The sequence below is a fragment of the Lissotriton vulgaris genome, chromosome 9 (assembly GCF_964263255.1).
Source record: "Lissotriton vulgaris chromosome 9, aLisVul1.2, whole genome shotgun sequence".
In the NCBI taxonomy this organism is placed as follows: Eukaryota; Metazoa; Chordata; class Amphibia; order Caudata; family Salamandridae; genus Lissotriton; species Lissotriton vulgaris.
The window spans coordinates 1,055,364,361-1,055,386,327 of NC_141697.1; the positions used below are offsets into that span (position 1 = coordinate 1,055,364,361).

General features: G+C 45.7%; 1 protein-coding gene across 2 annotated transcripts in view; it reads left to right on the forward strand.

The window, feature by feature from the left end:
• The window catches only part of HDAC11 (histone deacetylase 11), a 274,240-nt gene that overhangs the window by 201,858 nt on the left and 50,415 nt on the right, over positions 1-21,967 (forward strand). For both annotated transcript variants that reach the window (XM_086939011.1, XM_086939010.1), the window contains exon 8: positions 3,820-3,916. In XM_086939011.1, coding sequence (XP_086795137.1) covers positions 3,820-3,916 — 97 coding nt within the window. The remainder of the gene's footprint in view (positions 1-3,819; positions 3,917-21,967) is intronic.

Sequence of the window (21,967 nt, forward strand, 5' to 3'; positions counted from 1 at the left end):
CACACGCAGAGCCACACACACACACAGAGCCCCACACACATACACAGAGCCACACACACACACAGAGCCACACACACACACACTCACAGAGTCACACACACACACAGACAATAACATGAAAGAAGTCGAACACAATCAGTTTTTCTTGTCTGTTGACGACATTAAACTAATCCAACTAATTACGAAAAATTAAGAAAAAAATGCACTTAAGCAAGAGGAAATTTCACTGTGTAATTCGACACATTCACTAGACCTACAGAACAGTTCACACTTCTGAAGTTCTGTTAAAACTTGACTGCAACCAGTCGATAAACAACGTACTCCCGGATGCTTTGTGGATACTATAAATAAGGAACAGCTAAAAGAAAGTGGAATTCAGTGACAATAACAGCTGTTGCCTTAATCAATAATGATTAGGCAATAGTCTAGTTAAGGCACGCAGCATGCTTAGTGCAAACAGTTTACTTGGTAAGAGAAAAAAACAAGCACCTGCTGGAAGGCCCTTGAAAGCACATGACAAGTGGACGAAACATTTACCTACACTCATGATAAAGGGTCCGTTGGTTACACAGTAGAAAAGCTCATCAGAGCTGCGCTGCAAAATAAAAAGAAGACGTAAGAGCCCGGCATTTTCTCCATACAAGATGTACAACTGACTGCAGCACGGGTTTATGCACCGGCTGCATTAGAAATGTGCATGAACTCACTGAGCTACCTCGCTAGCTGTAATATTGTTCGGGGTTGTTAAGGACACGCTTTTCTAGTGCTTACCCGTTTCCCCTGAAGACTGAACTAAAGTTCTGGATATGGCCTGTGTGGCCCTATCCAGAATCTTCTGAAGGGGAGGACCCCTGGGGCGGCGCATATGCTAATTAATGTATGCAGATGAGATGCAGGAGCCTGTTGGACACTTGTCTGTTATGGAAATCTGCAAGGTTTGCGTGACTGGATAGGCGGGTTTTGTAGGCCTCGGGCTGGAGGCACGGGTGGCGGGTTCAGCCGTGAGCCCTTCATGTGCAGGGGAGGGCCTGGAAGCCGCGATCACTGCCGAGCAGCGTCAGAAGTGTAAAGGTTGTGTGTAATAAAAAACGACACACCACAACAGTGCACACTTCAATACACTAGAGGTGAGCTGTTCAAGGCAGGTGGGCTATCTAAATAGAAAAATGTAAAGCAACATTTTTTTAAAGTGTCTAATGCATCTAAATTTGCAAACTTAAGGGTTCTATAATGTATTAAAGATAATGATTGGCTCTCCCCGTTAGATGTGGCGCAGTGGGGAGCTCACACCCCCCTGGCATTGCATCTACTGCCCTACATTCGAAGCCCCCCACCTCGACTCTCGCTCAGCGATCCCACACAAAGAAAACCCTGAACTTCGATGTGTGCCTGCAAGCTGTAACCTTGTATGTACCTGGCTGGGCATCAGTCATACCCGCATTTGCTTGTTCATGTAATTCACCCAAAATGTTATGTTTACGAGCACCACAGTTGTGCACACTGCTTCCTGTACTCCCGCAAACAAAGCCACATTAACCCCGCAAGCAGCCTTTTGGAGACTGCAGTAAAGGAATGACTGAAGCCGCAGCAGAGCGCCTCCAGCCTCCCTCGCAGCTCTGGTGGGGATATTCTAAGAACTTCCGCCCACCGCTCTTGTAAAGGAAGTTTCTAAATTTACCCCGCGCCTGTCATGGATTCTCGCTTCATCCGGGCATGCGCACACAGCCGCTCGCGTCATACATGTTACGTTTCACTTCCTTATAGCAGGACTTTTAATTGTATAATCGCAGCACCCACACTTTGCTTGTAACATTTTAAAAGTAAAGCACTGGTGCCGCGATTATACCAAAATGAAAGAAATAGATAAAACATCTATTTCTTTCATTTTGGTATGTTAATGTTAATGCTATTTATAAAGTGCACAAATACCAGAAACGGTGTCTCAGCGCTAAAAAACCGTAAGCAAACGCCGCATAGCCCCCCTCACTGGAACAGCCACGTTATAATCGCGGCACCCGCGCTTTACTTGTAACATTTTAAAAGTAAGGCGCGGGTGCCGCAATTATACTAAAATAAAATACATTTCTCTTTTAGAGCCGTCCCACTAGGACAGGCTCGGCATGACTTGCTGCTGTGGTAAAAGCTTTCTTATCTTCTTTATGGGGCGAAACAGATGGCCCCATAAAGAAGATAAGAAAGCTTTTACCACAGCAGTAAGTCAAGGAACCCAGTCTGAAAAGGACGGGGCTAAAAGAGAAAGAACTATGTCACTGGGACCTCTTTTCCAATGGCTGGCCACTTTTAGCATGAACGGTGACGCCAGCCAATGGAAAAGAGGGGCGGGGATTAACCTCGCTAGTGAAACTCACTCTAAGTCACTAAGTCTCGCCAGCGAGACTGCGCATGTGCACAGTCTTACGCTAGCCGAGACCTAACAAGGCACAAATGCCAGTACCATCACTCATAAATGTTAATTTGATAACCAGTGTTTATAACTTCTTGAGCTCTGTTTTATACATACTTATATGAACAAACATCTCACTTGCCTAGTTAGTTTGTACTCCTGGACTTTAGCACATATTCCTCAGTAGCAGTGCTTATCTCTCTCTCCTTTATTGTAGCCAAGGCTGCCCTCTACTGCCTTTTTCTTCCTCCTTAAGCTTCTGCTATTAACAGATCCAGCCACATGTGCACAGTTTAACCCGTTTAGAGCGTCGAACGTTTAGCGCCCAGTGCTGAACGTTCGAATAACGGGTGGGGCCGCGTCAGCCAACGGACGTGCGCAGTACTACCAAGGTAGGGCACGCGACGACCGTTGGCCGACGGCAGCGTTTAAGGGGTTAACATAGGTGCCATTTTATTTACCAGATGGTCAAACAAGTTAGTTTAGTAATTCAGCTTTTTGTTCACAGGTGCTTTGCACCGAGTACAGATCTGGAAAATGATAGCCTGTGATAAACATATTACAGCTCATTTTGAATATGTAATGTATAGTTTTAAATGTTTTTGACAGCAAATTTGCAGAGTGTCCACTACTGAAGAAATGTGATATTGAGATTCATTTTTTTTTATTTTTTATTTTGATACTTTGGTTCAGAACCAAACACTGCTGTGAATGGCTATTCTGGTCACAAAACGTCATTTGGGAAGTGAGTTTCCATTTACCATGAGCCCTTCTAGCAGAAATGGGATATGACACATTAACTGCTAAGTCTCAGCCCAGGTTCAGAAATCAAAGGTCTCATACAAAGAGTGTAGGAGGTGTCACAACTCTCCCGTTCTCATGCTAGAAGGCAAGATCAGAGCAGAAATGTTTATGCTTCTGTCCTGTTGTAGGCCTGAGACAATTTGTTTGTAGAGACAGAACGGGACAGACCTGTGTTGGGTAGTCAGGCAGAGGAAAGTGCCACATGGCTAGCACAGGGTCCCGCCATTATGAAGTACAAATGGTTCTGGGAACTGTTTTGTGACACAAAGCATCGTCTAGGGTTAGGGAGTATATCACACTGTCACAGAAGTAGGATTTGGAAGTTTGGGAGTTAGTTAGCATCTAGTAGTAGGGTGACCTAAATTCCTGAACTAGATTTACGCTTAAAAATACAAGCTTGAGTTATTATCAACAGAGAACCTGTCTGTAGCTGGTAAAGAAAACAAAATCTGTACTTTCATGTAGAAGAAAAATAAGTGATGACTGCCAGAGACAATGGGGTAGAGTTGTTCTACACTCTGTCTTGGACATCTGCTTCCAGATCTTGTCTTCACAGTTGCCCACCACCATGTTATAATTTATGAAATGTATTATTTGTCATGATTTTGTAGGGCAATGGCCACGAGAGAGATTTTTTAGAAGACAACAGGGTGTACATTATGGATGTCTACAATCGGTACATTTATCCAGGGGACGGTTTTGCTAAACGTAAGTAAATCTTCGAAATCAGAAAATAATAAAAACACAGTGTCCCTGTTTTTAACTGTGATGTGCTGAAATAAATCAATTTGAATTGTGGTAGCTCGTTTTATGTACGTTTAAGTATTCGAAATAGTTATGAGTGCAGAACTGCTTGCAAATGACTGTAGGAAATGTAACCATTGTTGACAGGATAATTGTGCCCGATTTTTAACTGAAGTATAGATGTGCATTGGGGCTGCCTGGTGTAGCTAATGGGATCTACTGTAATTTTAGTTTTTTCAACAGTTAATGGAGAATTCAACTTAAAGGGGTTTTAGTACTTCAGTAAGAGACTTACATTTCTCAACAATGAGCAAACGTAAAATCGATTTTTACATACACAGTCTAAATACACTAAGAACAATTAAAGAACACCGTAATATAATGAGTAAAAACAGTAACAAACGAAATACAGTGAGAGAAAAAACAGCAACGACGATACTCAAAATATTGATGGTAATAACTTTATAGTCCCTTGTTTTCCTTTAAGTTTCACTGCAGACAACGGGGTACTATTCCTGATTATCTGCATGTTGCCCTTCACGTCAGAGTAAAGCGTTCCCCAAAATTAGCACCGTTAACTAGAAACCCACCTGGTGAAGACCCACGGACTTGTAAAGTGATCATTTTATTGGTTAGATTTCATTTCTGGCCCTGGACTTGGAAAGTGATCTTTTTATTGGTTAGATTTCATTTCTGGCCCCTGAAGGGAGTTTCATGGCTTTCCGTCCATCGGAATTGGGCCATCACTTACAAAGGGTGATTTTTTTTAAATCTTATTCCCCATGGATGCAGCCCTGAGAACAGGCGTGTCTTATGCAGATAGTTGAACTCTCAAAAGTGTATGATGATGTATATCCTGGGATGCAGTAACTTCTCCCTTGTAGGGACTGGATGTAATTGTGACACCTGTTTTACTAATTATGTTATAATACAAACGCAATCAAAATGTGTTATGATTTTTTAGAAAACGTTTTGAAAGTTGTCCGTTTGTCAGCAGATGTCAGTACATTGTTAACAAATATGTATTCTGGGCTCGGACAGACTTTGTGTTGACAAGGGGAGAGTAAAACATGTCTGTGCTACTTGGTTTTCCATAATGTTCTACTCTAGTCACCTATAGAATTCCTCAGTCCACTCTCAGCAGTGTGACATGAATATCTGACACGTCAGATGTGGCATGGAATCGGCTGTATTCGTTGTGAAGTCAACCATCTGAGGTTGCACAGAGAGATTATCATTACCATCGTAGCATCTCCAATTGTGGTTTGCCATTTGGGGAATAAGTCTCAACTAATTCTTTCCCTGATTGTGGCCAGCCAGTCTCTGTTTTCTTTGAGAGTCTCAGCATGGAATTTCACGTCCTGTTTGAGGACACAAAAGTGTATGTTAAAACCGGAGGAAAATAGACAGTTGATATAATCAACGTCATCTAGTGTAAACCCTATTATTAAACACTGTGTGAAGTCTCCATCTATTTTATGTTTAGGGCTATGGTATCAATAAATATATATACCAAAGCTACTCAGTTGCATAAGCTGTTTACAAGAAATCCTATTTGCCAGTGGTGTAACCCCAGACTTATTGTGTTATGAACCCTGGGTTCTTTGACGTCTGCATTACCACATTTAAGCAGGTCCCTGACACCACACTTGTTTTATAAGCATGTTTCTAATCACAAAGCTGAAGCCTCCCAAAGAGCCACGTGAGCCCGTGGAGTGATGAACTTGCAAACCTAGGCACAGCATTTGTTCCAGGCCAGTACTTTAAGTGACATACTCCCATGTTCATGTACTGCATTGTTTTTGGCATTGGCTCATGTGTGCATGGTGCTATGATGTGCTTAACTCCTCTGGATGGATCTCATGGCTATATAAAGCGGGTGCCTGTTTTTTTGTGGTTTTTCTACAGTTTTTATATAGCGCAAACTGGACCCAAAGGTCATGAGCATCAGTTACATTACAGACCGACACATACATTTTTTAGGCATGGAGAGATTAAGTGATTTGGCCAAAATCACAGGATGTTAAGCTTCCTGCTGATATTCAAACCCGGTCCAAAAGCTTCAAGGTTAGCTGTTCGAGCCATTATGCCATATGCTCATATCCTGTTTACAGTGAAACTGGATGCACTGTGCTTGTGGTCTTCATTGACCTGCCTTAAATAGCTGCTCAAGCAAAGCAGTCATGAATGGTGCAAACACAATGGAATTACCTCAGATAAGGTTAGGTCTAACTACAAGTAGGGGATTACATTACATTCCCATGTGATTACAAGTGTCTACAAAATCAGAAGGGAGACCAGTCGGCCGTGGGCAGTACGTGGTTGGCCTCGGGGTGGCCAACACTCCAGTGTCAAACCCCTGCTGCATACGGTCTTCCAGAATCCCCTGGAAGAGTACAGCGGAATCAGCAGGCCAAAAAGAAAATTATATATATATATATATATATATATATATATATATATATATATATATATATATATATATATATATATATATATATATATATATATATATATATGAACAAGTGAGTCCCTCCTCGGAAGAAGAAACAGACGCAGCATTCCACGAGGGGAAGTGTAAGGAGGGGCTTTATTAAAACAAATAACAGTCTGGTGGCGGCGAATGCATTTCGGCATATTGGCCTTCCTCAGCGCCCAGCACCTGACAGAAAGTCTCGAAACGCCTGCCTGCCGCTTGATGATGTAGGCGCCACTCCGCTCCTCCCCCTTGCAATTGCGCTCACCTGTTGCGGTGCGCTGTGCATCTGTGCACCACAACTCCCAGAATGCAACATGTTCTCACAAACCGGGTCGATGAAATGGGGAAGGGTGAATGATGTTCCAATTGATGTAATGAATCGGAGGCGAGGAAAAGCGGCAGGGTTTGATGGGCTGATTCGAGTTGTTCCGCAAACAAAGTCTCTCCTTGGGCCCCCTCATACTGTCAGCCTCTCCAGCAAGGCGAAGTGTAGAGCAGGGGCGGGGTGCCCAAACAGAGGTAGGTAACCTCAACTGCTCTGAATCACCCTGCAAGGGAGGCGGGTTCCGGACCAATCCTTACCAGGAAACAAACAAGAAGCCGTGAGGCTGGCCAGTGAAAGTCCGGTTCCCAATTGCGACAGGGGTTTGCTGCAAGGCGCCTCTGGCTGTGCGCAGGAATATGAACAAGTGAGTCCCTCCTCGGAAGAAGAAACAGACGCAGCATTCCACGAGGGGAAGTGTAAGGAGGGGCTTTATTAAAACAAATAACAGTCTGGTGGCGGCGAATGCATTTCGGCATATTGGCCTTCCTCAGCGCCCAGCACCTGACAGAAAGTCTCGAAACGCCTGCCTGCCGCTTGATGATGTAGGCGCCACTCCGCTCCTCCCCCTTGCAATTGCGCTCACCTGTTGCGGTGCGCTGTGCATCTGTGCACCACAACTCCCAGAATGCAACATGTTCTCACAAACCGGGTCGATGAAATGGGGAAGGGTGAATGATGTTCCAATTGATGTAATGAATCGGAGGCGAGGAAAAGCGGCAGGGTTTGATGGGCTGATTCGAGTTGTTCCGCAAACAAAGTCTCTCCTTGGGCCCCCTCATACTGTCAGCCTCTCCAGCAAGGCGAAGTGTAGAGCAGGGGCGGGGTGCCCAAACAGAGGTAGGTAACCTCAACTGCTCTGAATCACCCTGCAAGGGAGGCGGGTTCCGGACCAATCCTTACCAGGAAACAAACAAGAAGCCGTGAGGCTGGCCAGTGAAAGTCCGGTTCCCAATTGCGACAGGGGTTTGCTGCAAGGCGCCTCTGGCTGTGCGCAGGAATATGAACAAGTGAGTCCCTCCTCGGAAGAAGAAACAGACGCAGCATTCCACGAGGGGAAGTGTAAGGAGGGGCTTTATTAAAACAAATAATATATATATATTTCCTCCCAACAATATATCATCTTCCTATCAGAAACCTACAAGTGTGTGGAGCAACATCTGAATATTTAATGGTATAAGTGTAACTGACTGTGAGGGTTGATTTGGCCTCTCTTAATAGTTCAGGGGGTGCACTGCTTGAAGCATCAATGAACCACGAGTGACAGCATGCTGCCCGACATCCCCATAGCAACCTGATGTACTTGTCCTGCCGCTGCCATGACCTGCTGTGTGATCTACGATACTGCTGAAGCCAAAGGACTCTGCAAATGCTGAAGATGTGTAACCGCTGCCAAGGCTGCTGTGCTGATTGTGTTTAGAGGTGTGATCCCAGAGATGGGGCTTCTTCTGTGAACCTGACCCTCTGACAAGTGACGCAGACCATGCAACTGTGACTTTTGTACCACAACAAGGTCTGCGATGGGTAGCACGAGACCATGTTGATAATTTAACACTTTGTCTTTCACTAAAAAGATAGGTCTGCACATCAGAAGAAGTAACGATTGGCAGTGTGAACAGATTTGCATGATATAAACGAACCTGCCTTTCAGGTTCCTGAACTTTGTTATTGCTCGCAAAAGCCAAACCGTAAACTTGCACCTGTGCTGTTTTTCGACCCTGATCTTTACTTCGCTGCTAGAGCCCTTTACTGATATGGGAACTTAGGCAATTGTACTACAACAGTGTGGTGCTGTGGGGACTGTAGCAGGTATACTAAGCCACTATATGTTGTATGGGATGTGTAACATTTGGCTAGAGCTTGGTACCGTTGAGTGCAGAATCCTATGTCTGATTAACATGTGTCGTATTTCTTTTGTGGTGATATTAAAGTACTTCTCTTTATATGAAGACAAGTGTCCGTTGTTTGACTGGTATATTACTGAATCTATGCTGGTCCCTCTTCTTCCCTGAGAAACCTTTGACTGCTCAACCGCGCTGGATTGGAGTCAAGTGTGTAAAGGGTGTAATTGGCCCACGTTGCAGAGCCAAAGTTTGGTGGACCTAAGGAAACCAGTGGAAACTTCACTCAATCCCAATGGTTTTCACCCAGTAGCCCGCGCCTGCATTGTCACCCCCTGTAGAGGGGTTGATGCACCGCAGTGCCGATATTCCAGGTCCAATATTATTGTGTCCAGCGCATGTAAGGTACTTTGCCCTTCTAGTCTGTAGTACTGCATACCTACTCTGGAGACACGGCAAACATTACTTTTTTCCTTCCAGTTTTCTTTAGCAGCACCTTCAGATCATCGCAGTTTCAGTAACCTCAACAGTGGCTGATTTATATTAAAATAAACATAAATGCGATCATGGATACATTTACTGCTCTAAAACAGAAACAACAGAATGCCTCATGGCATTTCTTAAAACACCTAAACCAGAAGACACAATTCATCAGGATGATTAAATAAACCTCTCTTAGGCTATCTCCTTGATGAACCTTATAAACCTCAGAACAGAGATAAAAAGGGCAGGATTTGATTTATTTTCCTCCCAGAAGTATGTTTATTGTTTTTTTAAGTCAAAATGGAATAAAAAGAAGCACCAGTAAACCACACATCATACCTCCTAAAATAGTATTTAGCACTCAGCAAAAATATTTGTTGTAGTTTAACAACAAACATATCCTTCAAACAACTGCTTACTCAACTCTCTCCGAAAGAAAGCGGTGAACACTTTATTTGAAAAGAGAAAATAGACAAGCTACAGCTCTAGCTTGCCCCCTGCTGCAAAAAAACAGAAGCAGACCCCGAATGTTCGAACAATTGCAACCCAACCTACCCTGTGTAGGAAAGTGCCTCTCTTGACATGGTTAGCCCTCACCTTTTGCCTGGAACATTTTGTGATTTCGACTGAAAGTGCACTGGGTCCCTGCTAACCAGTTTCCCAGTGCCCGAGCTCCTTCCCAAAGCTGTACCACAATTGGCACAACTTCAGCAACCCCTTTAAGTCCCTTGTAAATGGTACCCAGGGCATTGGGACTGAGAGGGTCCACTAGGGCTGCAGCACAAATTGAGCCACCCTATGGACCCCTCAACAAGACCTTGCAAACTGCCACTGCATGCTGCCTGTCTCGGTGTAGAGAAAACTGAAGAGTCAACATGGCACACATCCCTATGTGCCATGCCTACAGACACTGCATGAGGTATAGGTAAGCCACCCCTACTGCAGGTCTTACTGTCCTAAGGCAGGGTGCACTATATCCCATGTTTGGACATATCTACCGGAGCTGGTCTGACCCTACAATATCTACAACAATCATCTTCCTCCTTCGTGCGTCAAGGCTCGAGTGTCGCAGAGGCATTTTTCTGCAACTCACGAGCCCTGACGCACGAAGGTGGAAGATTATTTAGGGGATACTACACCACCCCAAAAGGGATTTATTACCCTTGAAGGCACTGCTATTTGAAAGTCACACAAGTTTGAAAAGCACAACCCTTATGAAGTCCATAGATGACGAAACGCGTTGGCTGGGCTGAGTGGAAAATGTTATGTATTGAAAGTCAATAAAAGTTGTATAAGACTTCTGACAACTAAATCTCATTTTTTGTTCATCATTGTTATATTTGTGACCATTATATTGCCTGAATGTGGGCCACACACAAAACAGTATAGTGGCCGCTCCTTTTCTAATTGTTGTGGTGTAAATTGAATTGTTGTGGCTTCTAGGCAGTGGGGCCTTGAAAAGTTGAGCGTGGGATCACTGGTGATATTTGGTACAATACACTTGTGCACCGGGTGGCCTACACTGCATTTGCTTGTGTTTTGCCTCCAATATCTAAGTCCTTTCTTGAATAGTGTAAATGCACATAGTAACCATAGGGAGTACATGTGCTGGACACCCATTGTTACGAGTTCCCCAGCACCATGATGGCTTCACTGTACCCAGGGATGTTTAGTGCCAAACATCTCATCTTAACCCCTTGTGTGCTGATGACGGAACCGCTCCGTCATCAGCTGCGGTGGTGCTGTGCTGATGACGGAGCGTTTCCGTCATGGCCCGCCCGCTACTCATGCGCGGCGCGAATTCCGCGCCTGCGCTGAGTGTTCTATTGAGCGGGCGGGGCCATGACGGAACCGCTCCGTCATAAGCACAGCGCAACCGACGCTGGTGACGGAGCGGTTCCATCACCAGCATGCGCCCGCCGCTCTTCCGCCTCGCCCCCTTAGCACTGTGGCGGAATAGCCGCCGCAGTGAAGGGGTTAATAAATCCTCACTGATGCCAGTGCACACAGGGGACATGTTTGAGGGTCCCCTGAAAACCTACCATACACAGATGTGGTCTCTGATTAGGCTTAGCCAGCCTGTCACCACCAGAGATGTTTCTGACATTATGAGGTGGGAGACTGTGCTCTCAGAGGACAGGAACAAAGCCTTATCTGGGTGGAAGTTCTTCACACCTCCTCCAGGCTGGGATGGCATTCAAAGGTAGGAAGCTTCAAAGGCGATGCCGCATTTGAAATGCAACCCAGGCATCTCCAGATAGTGGAGAATGCCAACCCCTGTGTGCTCTACATTTTTATTTTGTATCATTGCTATATTGTTACTATGTATTCATTTATATCTGTAATTATCTGTGAGAAGGAGGCCTGATATGTGCTGTCCACTAAATAAAGTGGGCATCCTGTACCAGTCCACACAACCCTTATGATGTACAAGGTCAAAGATAACCTTTAGAAAGCTATCCAAATAGTAGCTGTGGTGAACAGCCCTCAGGCTTAATCTTGAAGGTTTGTAAAGCAGCTTGTTTTACCAGAGTATCACCTCCTGAATGACTAAATCAAAGGAGATCCACACAGTAGCTATATACAAGTATGTATTTATTACTATAACACTGTCTACTAATCTCTACACGAGATTAGAACATAAAGCACACAATACTGAATCAATAGAACATTCATAAGTAGCACAATACACATCGGGCTCCATCGGGGAGAACGACCCATATATTAAAAAAATGATATAACAATCACAACCTGACTATACACAGGGCCTAGAGCACGTAGAATCGCAAGAACCCCAAGGAACCACCCAAGGCAGTGACACAGGGAGCCCACAGAGGACGGGTGCAGTGAGGAAACACAACTGTGTGCTCCGTACAACTCTATAGGAAAGTCGCAGTTGCAAAGTTACAGTTTAAGGGCACTTCTACGAGGACTTCGAGCAAACCCTTTGGAACTTAAGAGGTTGTTGAGCCAACCCACCAGTGAGTACAGAGGTACCCTTGTTACCTATCCCAGAGGAGGCGGGTGCATAGGGGTCAAGTGGTGTCAGAAGCCTCCGTCGTTTTCAGTGGAGAGTGGCAAAGAAGTACTGCTGGCGGAAAGGCGAAGAGTGTCCGGTGGAATCCAAGCCTGGGTTCTTGGTGAGAAGAACCTGAAAGCAGAGGGGACAGAGTCTGGGTCACTTCAGGTGACCAGGGGCTGGGTAGTCGAATGCCCACCGATGTTGGGTGCTGCAGGTGCGAAGGAGAGATGCTTGACTCTGCAGCCACGAGGAGCAGGAAACGTCTAGGATGACCAGGATCCGGAGGTGAGCTGTCCCACGAAGGATGTCGAGTGCTGAGGGTCCGGCGTCCAGCTGGAGTACCAACAAGCCTTGGCAAATGCAACCCATGCAGGCAGAGCAAACAGGTTCCGGTGTGGACCAGCAAGGTCCAGGGGACTCTCCAAGCAATGGTGAGAGATGGCACGTCTGTAGCAACCAGGGAAGCCCAAGAACAAACAAAGTGACCCTCGCCAGGACCCACAGATCCACGGACCAGAGATCGCGAGGGGACCTCGAGTGAGATTACAAAGCACCAGCCCACAGAGCACTAGGTGAGTGGAGGCCGGATATCTTCGATGCAAATGCTGCTCGGGGTCAGGACTACACGGAGTCCAATGCACAAGCTCAGAATTGTCAGCAAGCATATGCAATTGCAAATGTATGCGGTGCACAGGGATTTGGGTTGCACGGTCCCCCCAAGGGATACTGGTCTCTTAATTGCTGAGAGGTCAGATCTACCTCAGGGACCTGCGGGAACCCACCTCCTGTGTTGCTGAAGTCTTCTGAGTCCTCAGGAGCTCGGGAGAAGCAAACCGGTCAGATGTGCTTAGGTTCCTTCTTCTGCTAGGGAGTAACTCCTTTACTCCGAGGGAGATTCTTTAGTCATTCAGCATCGTGCAGACAGTCAAAGTACTTGGTTTCTTCTTAGCAGAATCTGGTCCAGGTAAAATCACAAATCCTGTAGCCAGGTGTCCCACTTTATACCCACGGGAAAGGGTTGGACAGATTCAGGGGACCCTGCTAGGGGAGAGGCAGGACAGAAGGGTGGCTACACCCATGTCCTTTGTCCAGTTTCGTGCCAGAGCAGGGCCAATCGTTCACAGAACTGGTTTGAGTTGGACTATGTACAGGGACACCAAATGTGCCCGAGTGCAGACTTTCTGGCACTCTCAGAGTACACCCACCCAGCCCCAATATACTAAACCCTGTCTGGGAGGTGGTCACTCCTCCCTGTGACAGGATGCCTATTGTCATACCTTCTTCTGCTCGAGCTTGACTCAGCCGCAGAAGAGCAGAATCGTGTCTGTGGCTGCCAGTGTCCATTTGGTGCTGCCCGGGTTGAGAAAGCTGGTACCGGGTAGACCGGTGACCCACACATGTCCCCTTTGGATGGGTAGAATCTTACCTCCCACATCAGTTACTGATGTGAAGGTATGATTCCAAGGTGTTTGACACCAAACACAACATGTTTCTAAGTAGCCGTTTTAAAGTTAGCATTTACCGTGAGGTTGTAATGCACTTAGGCCTATATGTCTGGCTGCATTGCAGACAACCCCAGAGAATGGTCTCCGAAGGCTGCAGAGGGGCTCTGCTCATGCAGGTGCACCCTCTCCCGTAAAACCCAACACCCTGCCTTCAGGATTGATAAGGCCTGCCATAGGGGTGACTGATATGTTTTTAAGTGTAGTGATTTAGATATATATAGTGAACCTATATCTAAGTAAGTGGGCAAGCACCAGCTTATACAGGCTGCTGTAGCAGGGCTGTTGTGTCCTTTTGAATGGCCTTTCAGTGATGGCATAATACATGCTTCAGCCCATTGGAGGCCTCTGGGGTACTTATGCCCTGGGTACACAGTGTATTGAAGAAGGAGCGGACATCCACTCCGAATCCAGGGGCACTGTTGCTTGTCACATGTTTTGTGACCATCACTGTGAGCCTTATTCATAAAGAATCCATGTATTCCAAATCTTTTAAATTCATTCTCTTTTATTTGATTTTTCCACACACAATTTGCTGATGCGTTTTTCAATTTTTCTCATGCCATGGATATGCACACCCATGCCTTGTTCCAGGCACGTTTCCAAAAAACATCAAACATCCTTAGTTGCTAGCTGTTACATTACCCAATGCATTTCGGGCTCATATTAGCCCTTCGTCAGGGGTTTACTACAAGGTAAAAAAACGTCGCTGTTACAATTTAGTCACACATCACTGCATTACATATAACCAACAATGTGCCTGATCTCATAGTCCACACTAGTCTGGCGTTTTCCCTCACAACCTGAAGCTACAACGCTCCCATGGTTGAAAAAGAACCAACTTCAAACCGCCCACGTTATTACATATATACAGACCATCCCTTCACCTAGCTTAATGCGCAGACTGAACTCCCCGGTTTACCTAATCCCTCCTGTTTCCGTTCTCACTGAAATCACCCCGATACTCCTACTCACTAACTCGTACCTGCGCAACCACCTCCGGTGTTCAAACTCCTCCGTTTCTGCAGAATGGCAGCAATGAAATGCACGCCATTATTACCAGCTCAATTAAGTAATCTAAAGTTGCCCCGCCCCTTAAACTCCACCTGTTCTTATCCATTCAATACTTACTAGCTAGATGTCTCCTGCCTACAATCCCCATAATGCATCCTGACTTAGATTACCAAAACCAACCCGGAGTTCATTCCCCGTCACCTCCAGCCGATCCAATGTATAATGGATCTATTGGCGATTCCCCACATGATTCTAACTATACCCCGCCCACCCTTTTCATATCATCTTGTACGCTGTACTGTTGGAAATTAAGAAGCATTCTACCCTTCATATGTTGTAAGCTGTTATTACAACTTAGTCATTGTCACGTGACATCACAACAATAGTGCAACCAAACATTAAAACCGCAGCTTTCTTTTATTTCCTCAGATGTGCTCCTTGCGTGCGTCGATCTATCCAGAGATGTCAAATGTTTATGTTGTTGCTGGGTGCTACGGGTTAGAGCAGTTATTTGATAAAGTTTATGAAGAGATGCCGTGCACACCAATTTTACTGCTTGTTACTCCATCTTATCCAATATTCAATGCGTGCTCACTGGATGCGTGATCTGCCCTTTTGTCAAGCGGATAAACAATATTGAAGAAGGAGCGGACATCCACTCCGAATCCAGGGGCACTGTTGCTTGTCACATGTTTTGTGACCATCGCTGTGAGCCTTATTCATAAAGAATCCATGTATTCCAAATCTTTTAAATTAATTCTCTTTTATTTGATTTTTTCCACACACAATTTGCTGATGCGTTTTTCAATTTTTCTCATGCCATGGATATGCACATCCATACCTTGTTCCAGGCACGTTTCCAAAAAACTTCAAACATCCTTAGTTGCTAGCTGTTACATTACCCAATGCATTTCGGGCTCATATTAGCCCTTCGTCAGGGGTTTACTACAAGGTAAAAAAACGTTGCTGTTACAATTTAGTCACACATCACTGCATTACATATAACCAACAATGTGCCTGATCTCATAGTGCACACTAATCTGGTGTTTTCCCTCACAACCTGAAGCTACAGCGCTCCCATGGTTGAAAACGAACCAACTTCAAACTGCCCACGTTATTACATATATACAGACCATCCCTTCACCTAGCTTAATGTGCAGACTGAACTCCCTGGTTTACCTAATCCCTCCTGTTTCCGTTCTCACTGAAATCACCCTGATACTCCTACTCACTAACTCGTACCTGCGCAACCACCTCCGGTGTTCAAACTCCTCCGTTTCTGCAGAATGGCAGCAATGAAATGCACGCCATTATTACCAGCTCAATTAAGTAATCTAAAGTTGCCCCGCCCCTTAAACTCCACCTGTTCTTATAGGTGGAGAGGGCGTCCAAACAGTCAAAGCCCGCAACATTGGGCTAGCCATTCTTCCCCTGCCCTGTTGCAGGACCACCCACCTGCCCTCCCCCCAACCAAACCCTTCAGCTTTCTCGCTGTGCGAGAAGCAGTCACATAACATGGTATTATACTGCTTCTCGCACTGCGAGAATGCTGTGGGGCGACACTCCTCCGCCCACATGGAGGAGCCGCCTTTGGTTATCCTTGCATCATAAAAGGCTGTTTTAGCGACCATAATCACTCTTTTGTAATTGCCCAACTCCTCTTTATAGATCCTCAGAGCCTCTGGCTCATAATACTTGTGCCAGTGCCCTTCACACCGGCAAAGCCTCTGCTTCTCCTCACAAAGTTAGGGGATGTACCAAGAAGTGCACCTGCTTCTATCTCTTACTCTTACCCTACGAACCGGTGTCACCTTTTCTATGGTATCCTCGATCCAACTCACAAACCGCTCACTTTTCTGTTCTACATCCTCCGCCCTATTTGGTGGATGTATTGTTTCACTTTGAGCCTCCACTAGATGTTTTTTTATTTATTTTTGACCAGTTACTTACTGTATGCCAAATTGTCGGACATAAAGCCTGTTGAGTAGGCAGGGAGATCATAATCCTGCTCTGATAATGATCTGACCAGCCACAGGGCTCAATCCCTGTTAGCCTGGCCAATGGTTGTGTGGACTATACCAAGTCCATGGTGTGGCCTTTTTCATGAGTCTAAGACTCAACTAATTGCTCTAAGCCCAGCATTCTCCATCCTGTCGCCAAACCCCACCGTTGGGGGGGTTCCCTTGGTACAGTATCCCACCATAGTAACAACACACCTAGCCTTCAGTTCGACTTTTACCCCCAGCACCTTGGTCCCATCTATAGTTTCGGAACCCCATGTCTCTGTGACAAGATGTTTCTAGACAATCAAAGCCACCCCTCCACCTCTTTTCCCACCCTGCTCATTATGCACCGGCAGAAACGAGAAGCCTCTGGGAGCAGAAGGAGCCCAATTAAGTACAAAGCAAAGCAAAGCAAAATAGGGAGGTTTTAAAATCAATTAAAAGCAGTTTTGAAAGCACATTCAATTTCAAGCTGCTATTATAAAACATGTATCACAAACCCTCAGCAGGCTGCACGTCTGGTACCACCTGGTTATAAAGCTACTTCCTCCAAGCCCACGCATCAGCCTTGCTCCGTAGCAGCTGACCCCCGAAGAAAGTACACCGCTCATCAAAGACGAGAAGCCGCTGGAAGCGGAAAAGCGTAAGGAGCCCAATTAAGTGCAAAGCAAAGTATGAGGTTTTAAAACAAATCAAAAGCAAATTTTAAAAGCACATTCAATTGCAAGCAGCTAATATCATAAAACATGTATCACAGACCCTTGGAAGGCTGTGCGTCCACTCCTGCATGGTTATATAACCACTCCCCCCAGACCACCAATCAGCCATGCTCAGCAGCAGCTGACCCCTGAAGAGAGTCCCCTCTCACCGGCAAAAGCGAGAAGCCGCCAGGAGCTGAGGGCGAAAGGAGCCCAATTAAGTACAAAGCAAAGTACAGCGGTTTTAAAACAAATTAAAAGCAGATTTTAAAACCACATTAAATTGCAAGCAGTAATATCATAAAACATGTATCACAAACCCTCTAAAGGGTACCCAAGATGCTAAAAAAGCCTAAAGCATATAATATGTTATTACTTGCACTCATTTTCAGTGGAAGGGCTAAAACACTTGTTAGACCTGACAGCTTTAGGGTGGTCTCACCCCAACTTTTTGCCTGTTCCCCCAACTTTTTTTACCTCTATTTTTCTGGCTTTAGGACTCTGAGCACTTTACCTCTGCTGAGCAGTGCTAAAGTGCTTGTGCTGTCTCCCCTAAACGTGGTAATATTGACTTAACCCCAATTGGTATATTTAATGTAATTATAAGTCCCTAGTAAAGTTCACTACCTGTGCCTTGGACCTGTAAATCAAATGCTACTAGTGGGCTTGCAGCATTCATTGTGCCACCCACTTAAGTAGCCCTCTAACCATGGGTCGGGCCTGCCATTTCAGAGCCTTTATGTGCAGTTTTACACTGCCACTTGGACTTGGTAAGGTAACCCTCTTGCCAGGCCTAAACCTTCCCTTTTTATACATTTACGTCACCCCTAAGGTAGGCCCTGTCTAATCCACAGGGCAAGGTGCAATGCATTTAAAAGGCTGGAAGTGTACATTTTAAGTTTTACATGTCTTGGTAGTGAAAAACTCCCAATTTTGATTTTCACTACTGCACAGCCTATCTCTCCCAAAGGATAACATTGGGTTTACTGTTTTACATCTTTTAAGTGAAATTCTCAATTGTGAAGAGATAGACTTTTCAAGTTTGATGTCACTGGACTAACAATATAAATCACAACTTATGATGAAGTTGGATTTTAAATTACAGTTTGACAAATGTCAGAAATGTAATATCGTATGGGGTTCTCAGGAGCAGTACCCTCAAGAAGCCCACCTTCCAGCACCTCTGACTCAGGCTGTATTGCCCAGAGTATCAAGGTGGCTAGATGGGGGAAGGGAATATGGGAGGGTACTGTGGAGAGGGAGACCTGGAACAAGACGTTTAAATACAAATAAGAGTAAGTAAAATATGTTCTGAAGAAAATAAATAGGTTTTGGATATTCCTCAACCTTTTCACCTGATTTGGTGTTTGTTTGCTTGACATGACAGAATCATGACAGGCAAAGGCCACTTTTAGAAAGTTAAAGACACACAAATGATGGACGGAATACAGAACAAATCAAACATTCACACCCAGTCAAGAGATCTGGGTTAAATCCATAGTTCTTTTGCTCACCATGCCACCCCAGTTTAGACCCAGGCATATGCAAATCAGTCTTGACCTTGCTCTTCATGGGAACTGTCCGGCCCGAACTGCCAAGCCAGATCCACCCTGACCCAGAAACAAGCATCCTGGGACCATTTGCAGTGTGTCACCCCTCATCAGCCAGGCTTGCTTGAATTCAGTGGCACAGTGAGCCCGGGTCCCATGGCTGGGCATTCCCGGCACACTTAAGACGAGAAAGCAAAAGACACATAACTGATGGACGGAATGCGGAACAAATCAAACAATCACCCCCAGTAAAGAGATGTGCGTTAAATCCATTGTTCTTTTGCTCACTATGCCACTCAATTTAGATCGAGCCATATACAAATCAGTATTGACCCTGCTCCTCATGGGAACAGTCCAGTAGGAAATGCCAAGCGAGGTCATCTCTGGCCCAGAAACAAGCATCCTGGGATGATTTTGGGATATCACCCCATGTAAGCCAGGCTAGCTTGAATCCGGTGGCACAGTGAGCCTGGAACCCACCTTAGAACCCACGTCAGGGCGCACCCTTAGGACGAGAAAGCAAAAGACACACAATTGATGGACTTAATACAGAATAAATCAGACATTCACCCCTAGTCAAGAGATCTGGGTTAAGTCCATTGTTCTTTTGCTCACCATGCCACCCCAGTTTAAACCAAGTCATATGCAAATCAGTCTTGACCCACCTCCTCATTGGATCAGACAAGCCCGAACTGCCAAGCCAGGTCCTCCCTGGACCAGAAACAAGCATCCTGGGACCGGTTTCGGGGTATTTCCCCTCATCAGTCAGGCTACCTTGAATCCAGTGGCACAGTGAGCCCCGGACCCACGTCTGGGCATACCTGGTGCACTTGGGTCGAGAAAGCAAAAGACACACAAATGATGGACAGAATATGGAACAAATAAAAATCTTCACCCCCAGTCAAGAGATCAGGGTTAAATCCATTGTTTTTTCTCACCATGCCACCCCAGTTGAGACTCAGCCATATAGAAAATCAGTCTTGATCCTGCTCCTCATGGAAACAGTCCAGCCACCAGATTCACTCTAGCCTTGCTGATGAGTAATACCCCAAAACCGGTCACAGGATGCTTGTTTCTGGTACAGGGAGGACCTTGCCTGGCAGTTTGGGCTGACTGTTCCCATGGGGAGCAGGGTCAAGACTGATTTGCATATGGCTAGGTCTAAACTTGAATGGTGTGGCGTGCAAAAAAAGATAGATGCTTGTTTCTGGTCCATGGAGACCCTGGCCTGGCAATTCAGGCTGGCCTGTTGCCATGGAGAACAGGGTTATGACTGATTTGCAAATTGCTGAGTCTAAATTGGAATGGCGTGGCGTGCAAAACAATGATGGATTTAACCCAGATGTGTGACATGGGGTGCTTGTTTGATTTTTTTCAGCATTCTGTCCATCATCTGTTCCTATTGCATTTGTTGCCCTAAGTGGGAAGGGTATGGCCAGAGATGAGTCCCATGCTTCTTACTCCACCAGATTCAAGCTCGCCTGGCTGATGAGTGGTGATACACCGAAAGCGTTCCCAGGAAGCTTGTTTCTGGCCAACGGAGGACCTGGCCTGGCAGTTCGGACTTGACCGTTTCCATGGGGAGCAGTGTCAAGACTGATTTGCATATGGCTTGTTGTAAACTGAAATGGTGCGGCGTGCAAAGAACTGTTGGATTTAACCCAGATCTGTGTCTGGAGGTGAATGTTTGATTGGTTCAGCATTCCGTTCGTCATCTGTTCTTTTTGCTTTTTGAAAGTTGGCTTTACTTACTTTAGCCATTTTGTGCCTGCTGCCAATCTCTGTTCAGTGTGGGTTGGATGACAGCGGGGCTTTATGTATTCCCTCTAGACAGCCACTCTGAAAGGGAGCTTAGGTGTGTGTTGCGGGGCCTTCTTGGGATATGGGAGGAAGGATCTGGGTGCAGCCTCACACTTACACATGAATAGGCCCTGTCCTGTCCACACACAAAGGGCTTCATACCCCCTGTAGTGAGTCTGGAACAAGGGCAGGAACGGAGGACATATGTGCACTTCAAAGCTTTCTTTGGAGTCTCTCCCAATTCAAAGGCACAGCTGGGTGTAAGTACTGGACTCCTGACACAATGACTTTAACACACTATTGGACCTGTGAAGACTGTGCCAGAAAGAAGAACTGCTGTCCTGCTGAAAGGACTGCCACTCTGCTGGACTGCTTCTTTGCTGGACTCTGCTGCCTGCTGTTCTCCTACCTGGGTGAGAAGGACTGGACCTGCATCACTTGAACCCAGAGTGACTCCAAGGGCTGGCTTGCTTCTTGTTCTAACTCTCAGAGATCTCAAAGACTTCAAATTATCCTGCTACAGCACCTGGATTTTGCCTGCTGCAAATCTTGCCCTGCCAAGTGGTGCCAACCCAGTCTTTGGCCCTTGGAAATAGGTATAAATTGCAGCCTCAAGCAGAATGCACGAATCCTCATCAAAACTAGTGCATCTTCACCTTTGTATAAGTCGGAACCAGAGCACCCTCGTTATTGCGTGAAGCGGACTCGGTGCATCACCTTCGGGACCAGCGCAACGCCTTCGGAATCAATGCATCACCTACTGCAGGGGCAGCAGCCGCGCATCGCATTTGAAACCACAGCATTGCACTCGGAACTGACACCGCTGCAGCTGCATGGAGAAAATCGATGCATCTCAACCACTGGGTGACTCAACACTAATCCATTGCTTCGGTGCGCCTCGCATCTTGGTCGACCACAGGGCATTTTGGATCAAGGTACTTTATTTAGTTCAGTGGCCCAAGTGGCTCTCTGTATCTGGCCTGGGCTCCATTGTGGTCGACCTGAACATTTGACATTGCCCCTGTCGGGAGCAACCAGATATCCCATTTAAGCGCTATTTTACATTTATTCATATCTCGACTTTATTTGTTGGATTTTTATTCCTTTTGGTCTTCATTTCTTGATAAAAGTATTCTTTTTTTTTGTAACCTGGTGTGGAGTCTTTTTGTGGTTTTCACTGTGTTACTGTTTGAAGTGTTGCACAAATACTTTACACATTGCCTCTTAAGTTAAGCCTGACTTCTCTGTTCCAAGCAACCAGAGGTTGAGCACCGGATAGTTTAGGGTGTGTTGTGACTTAC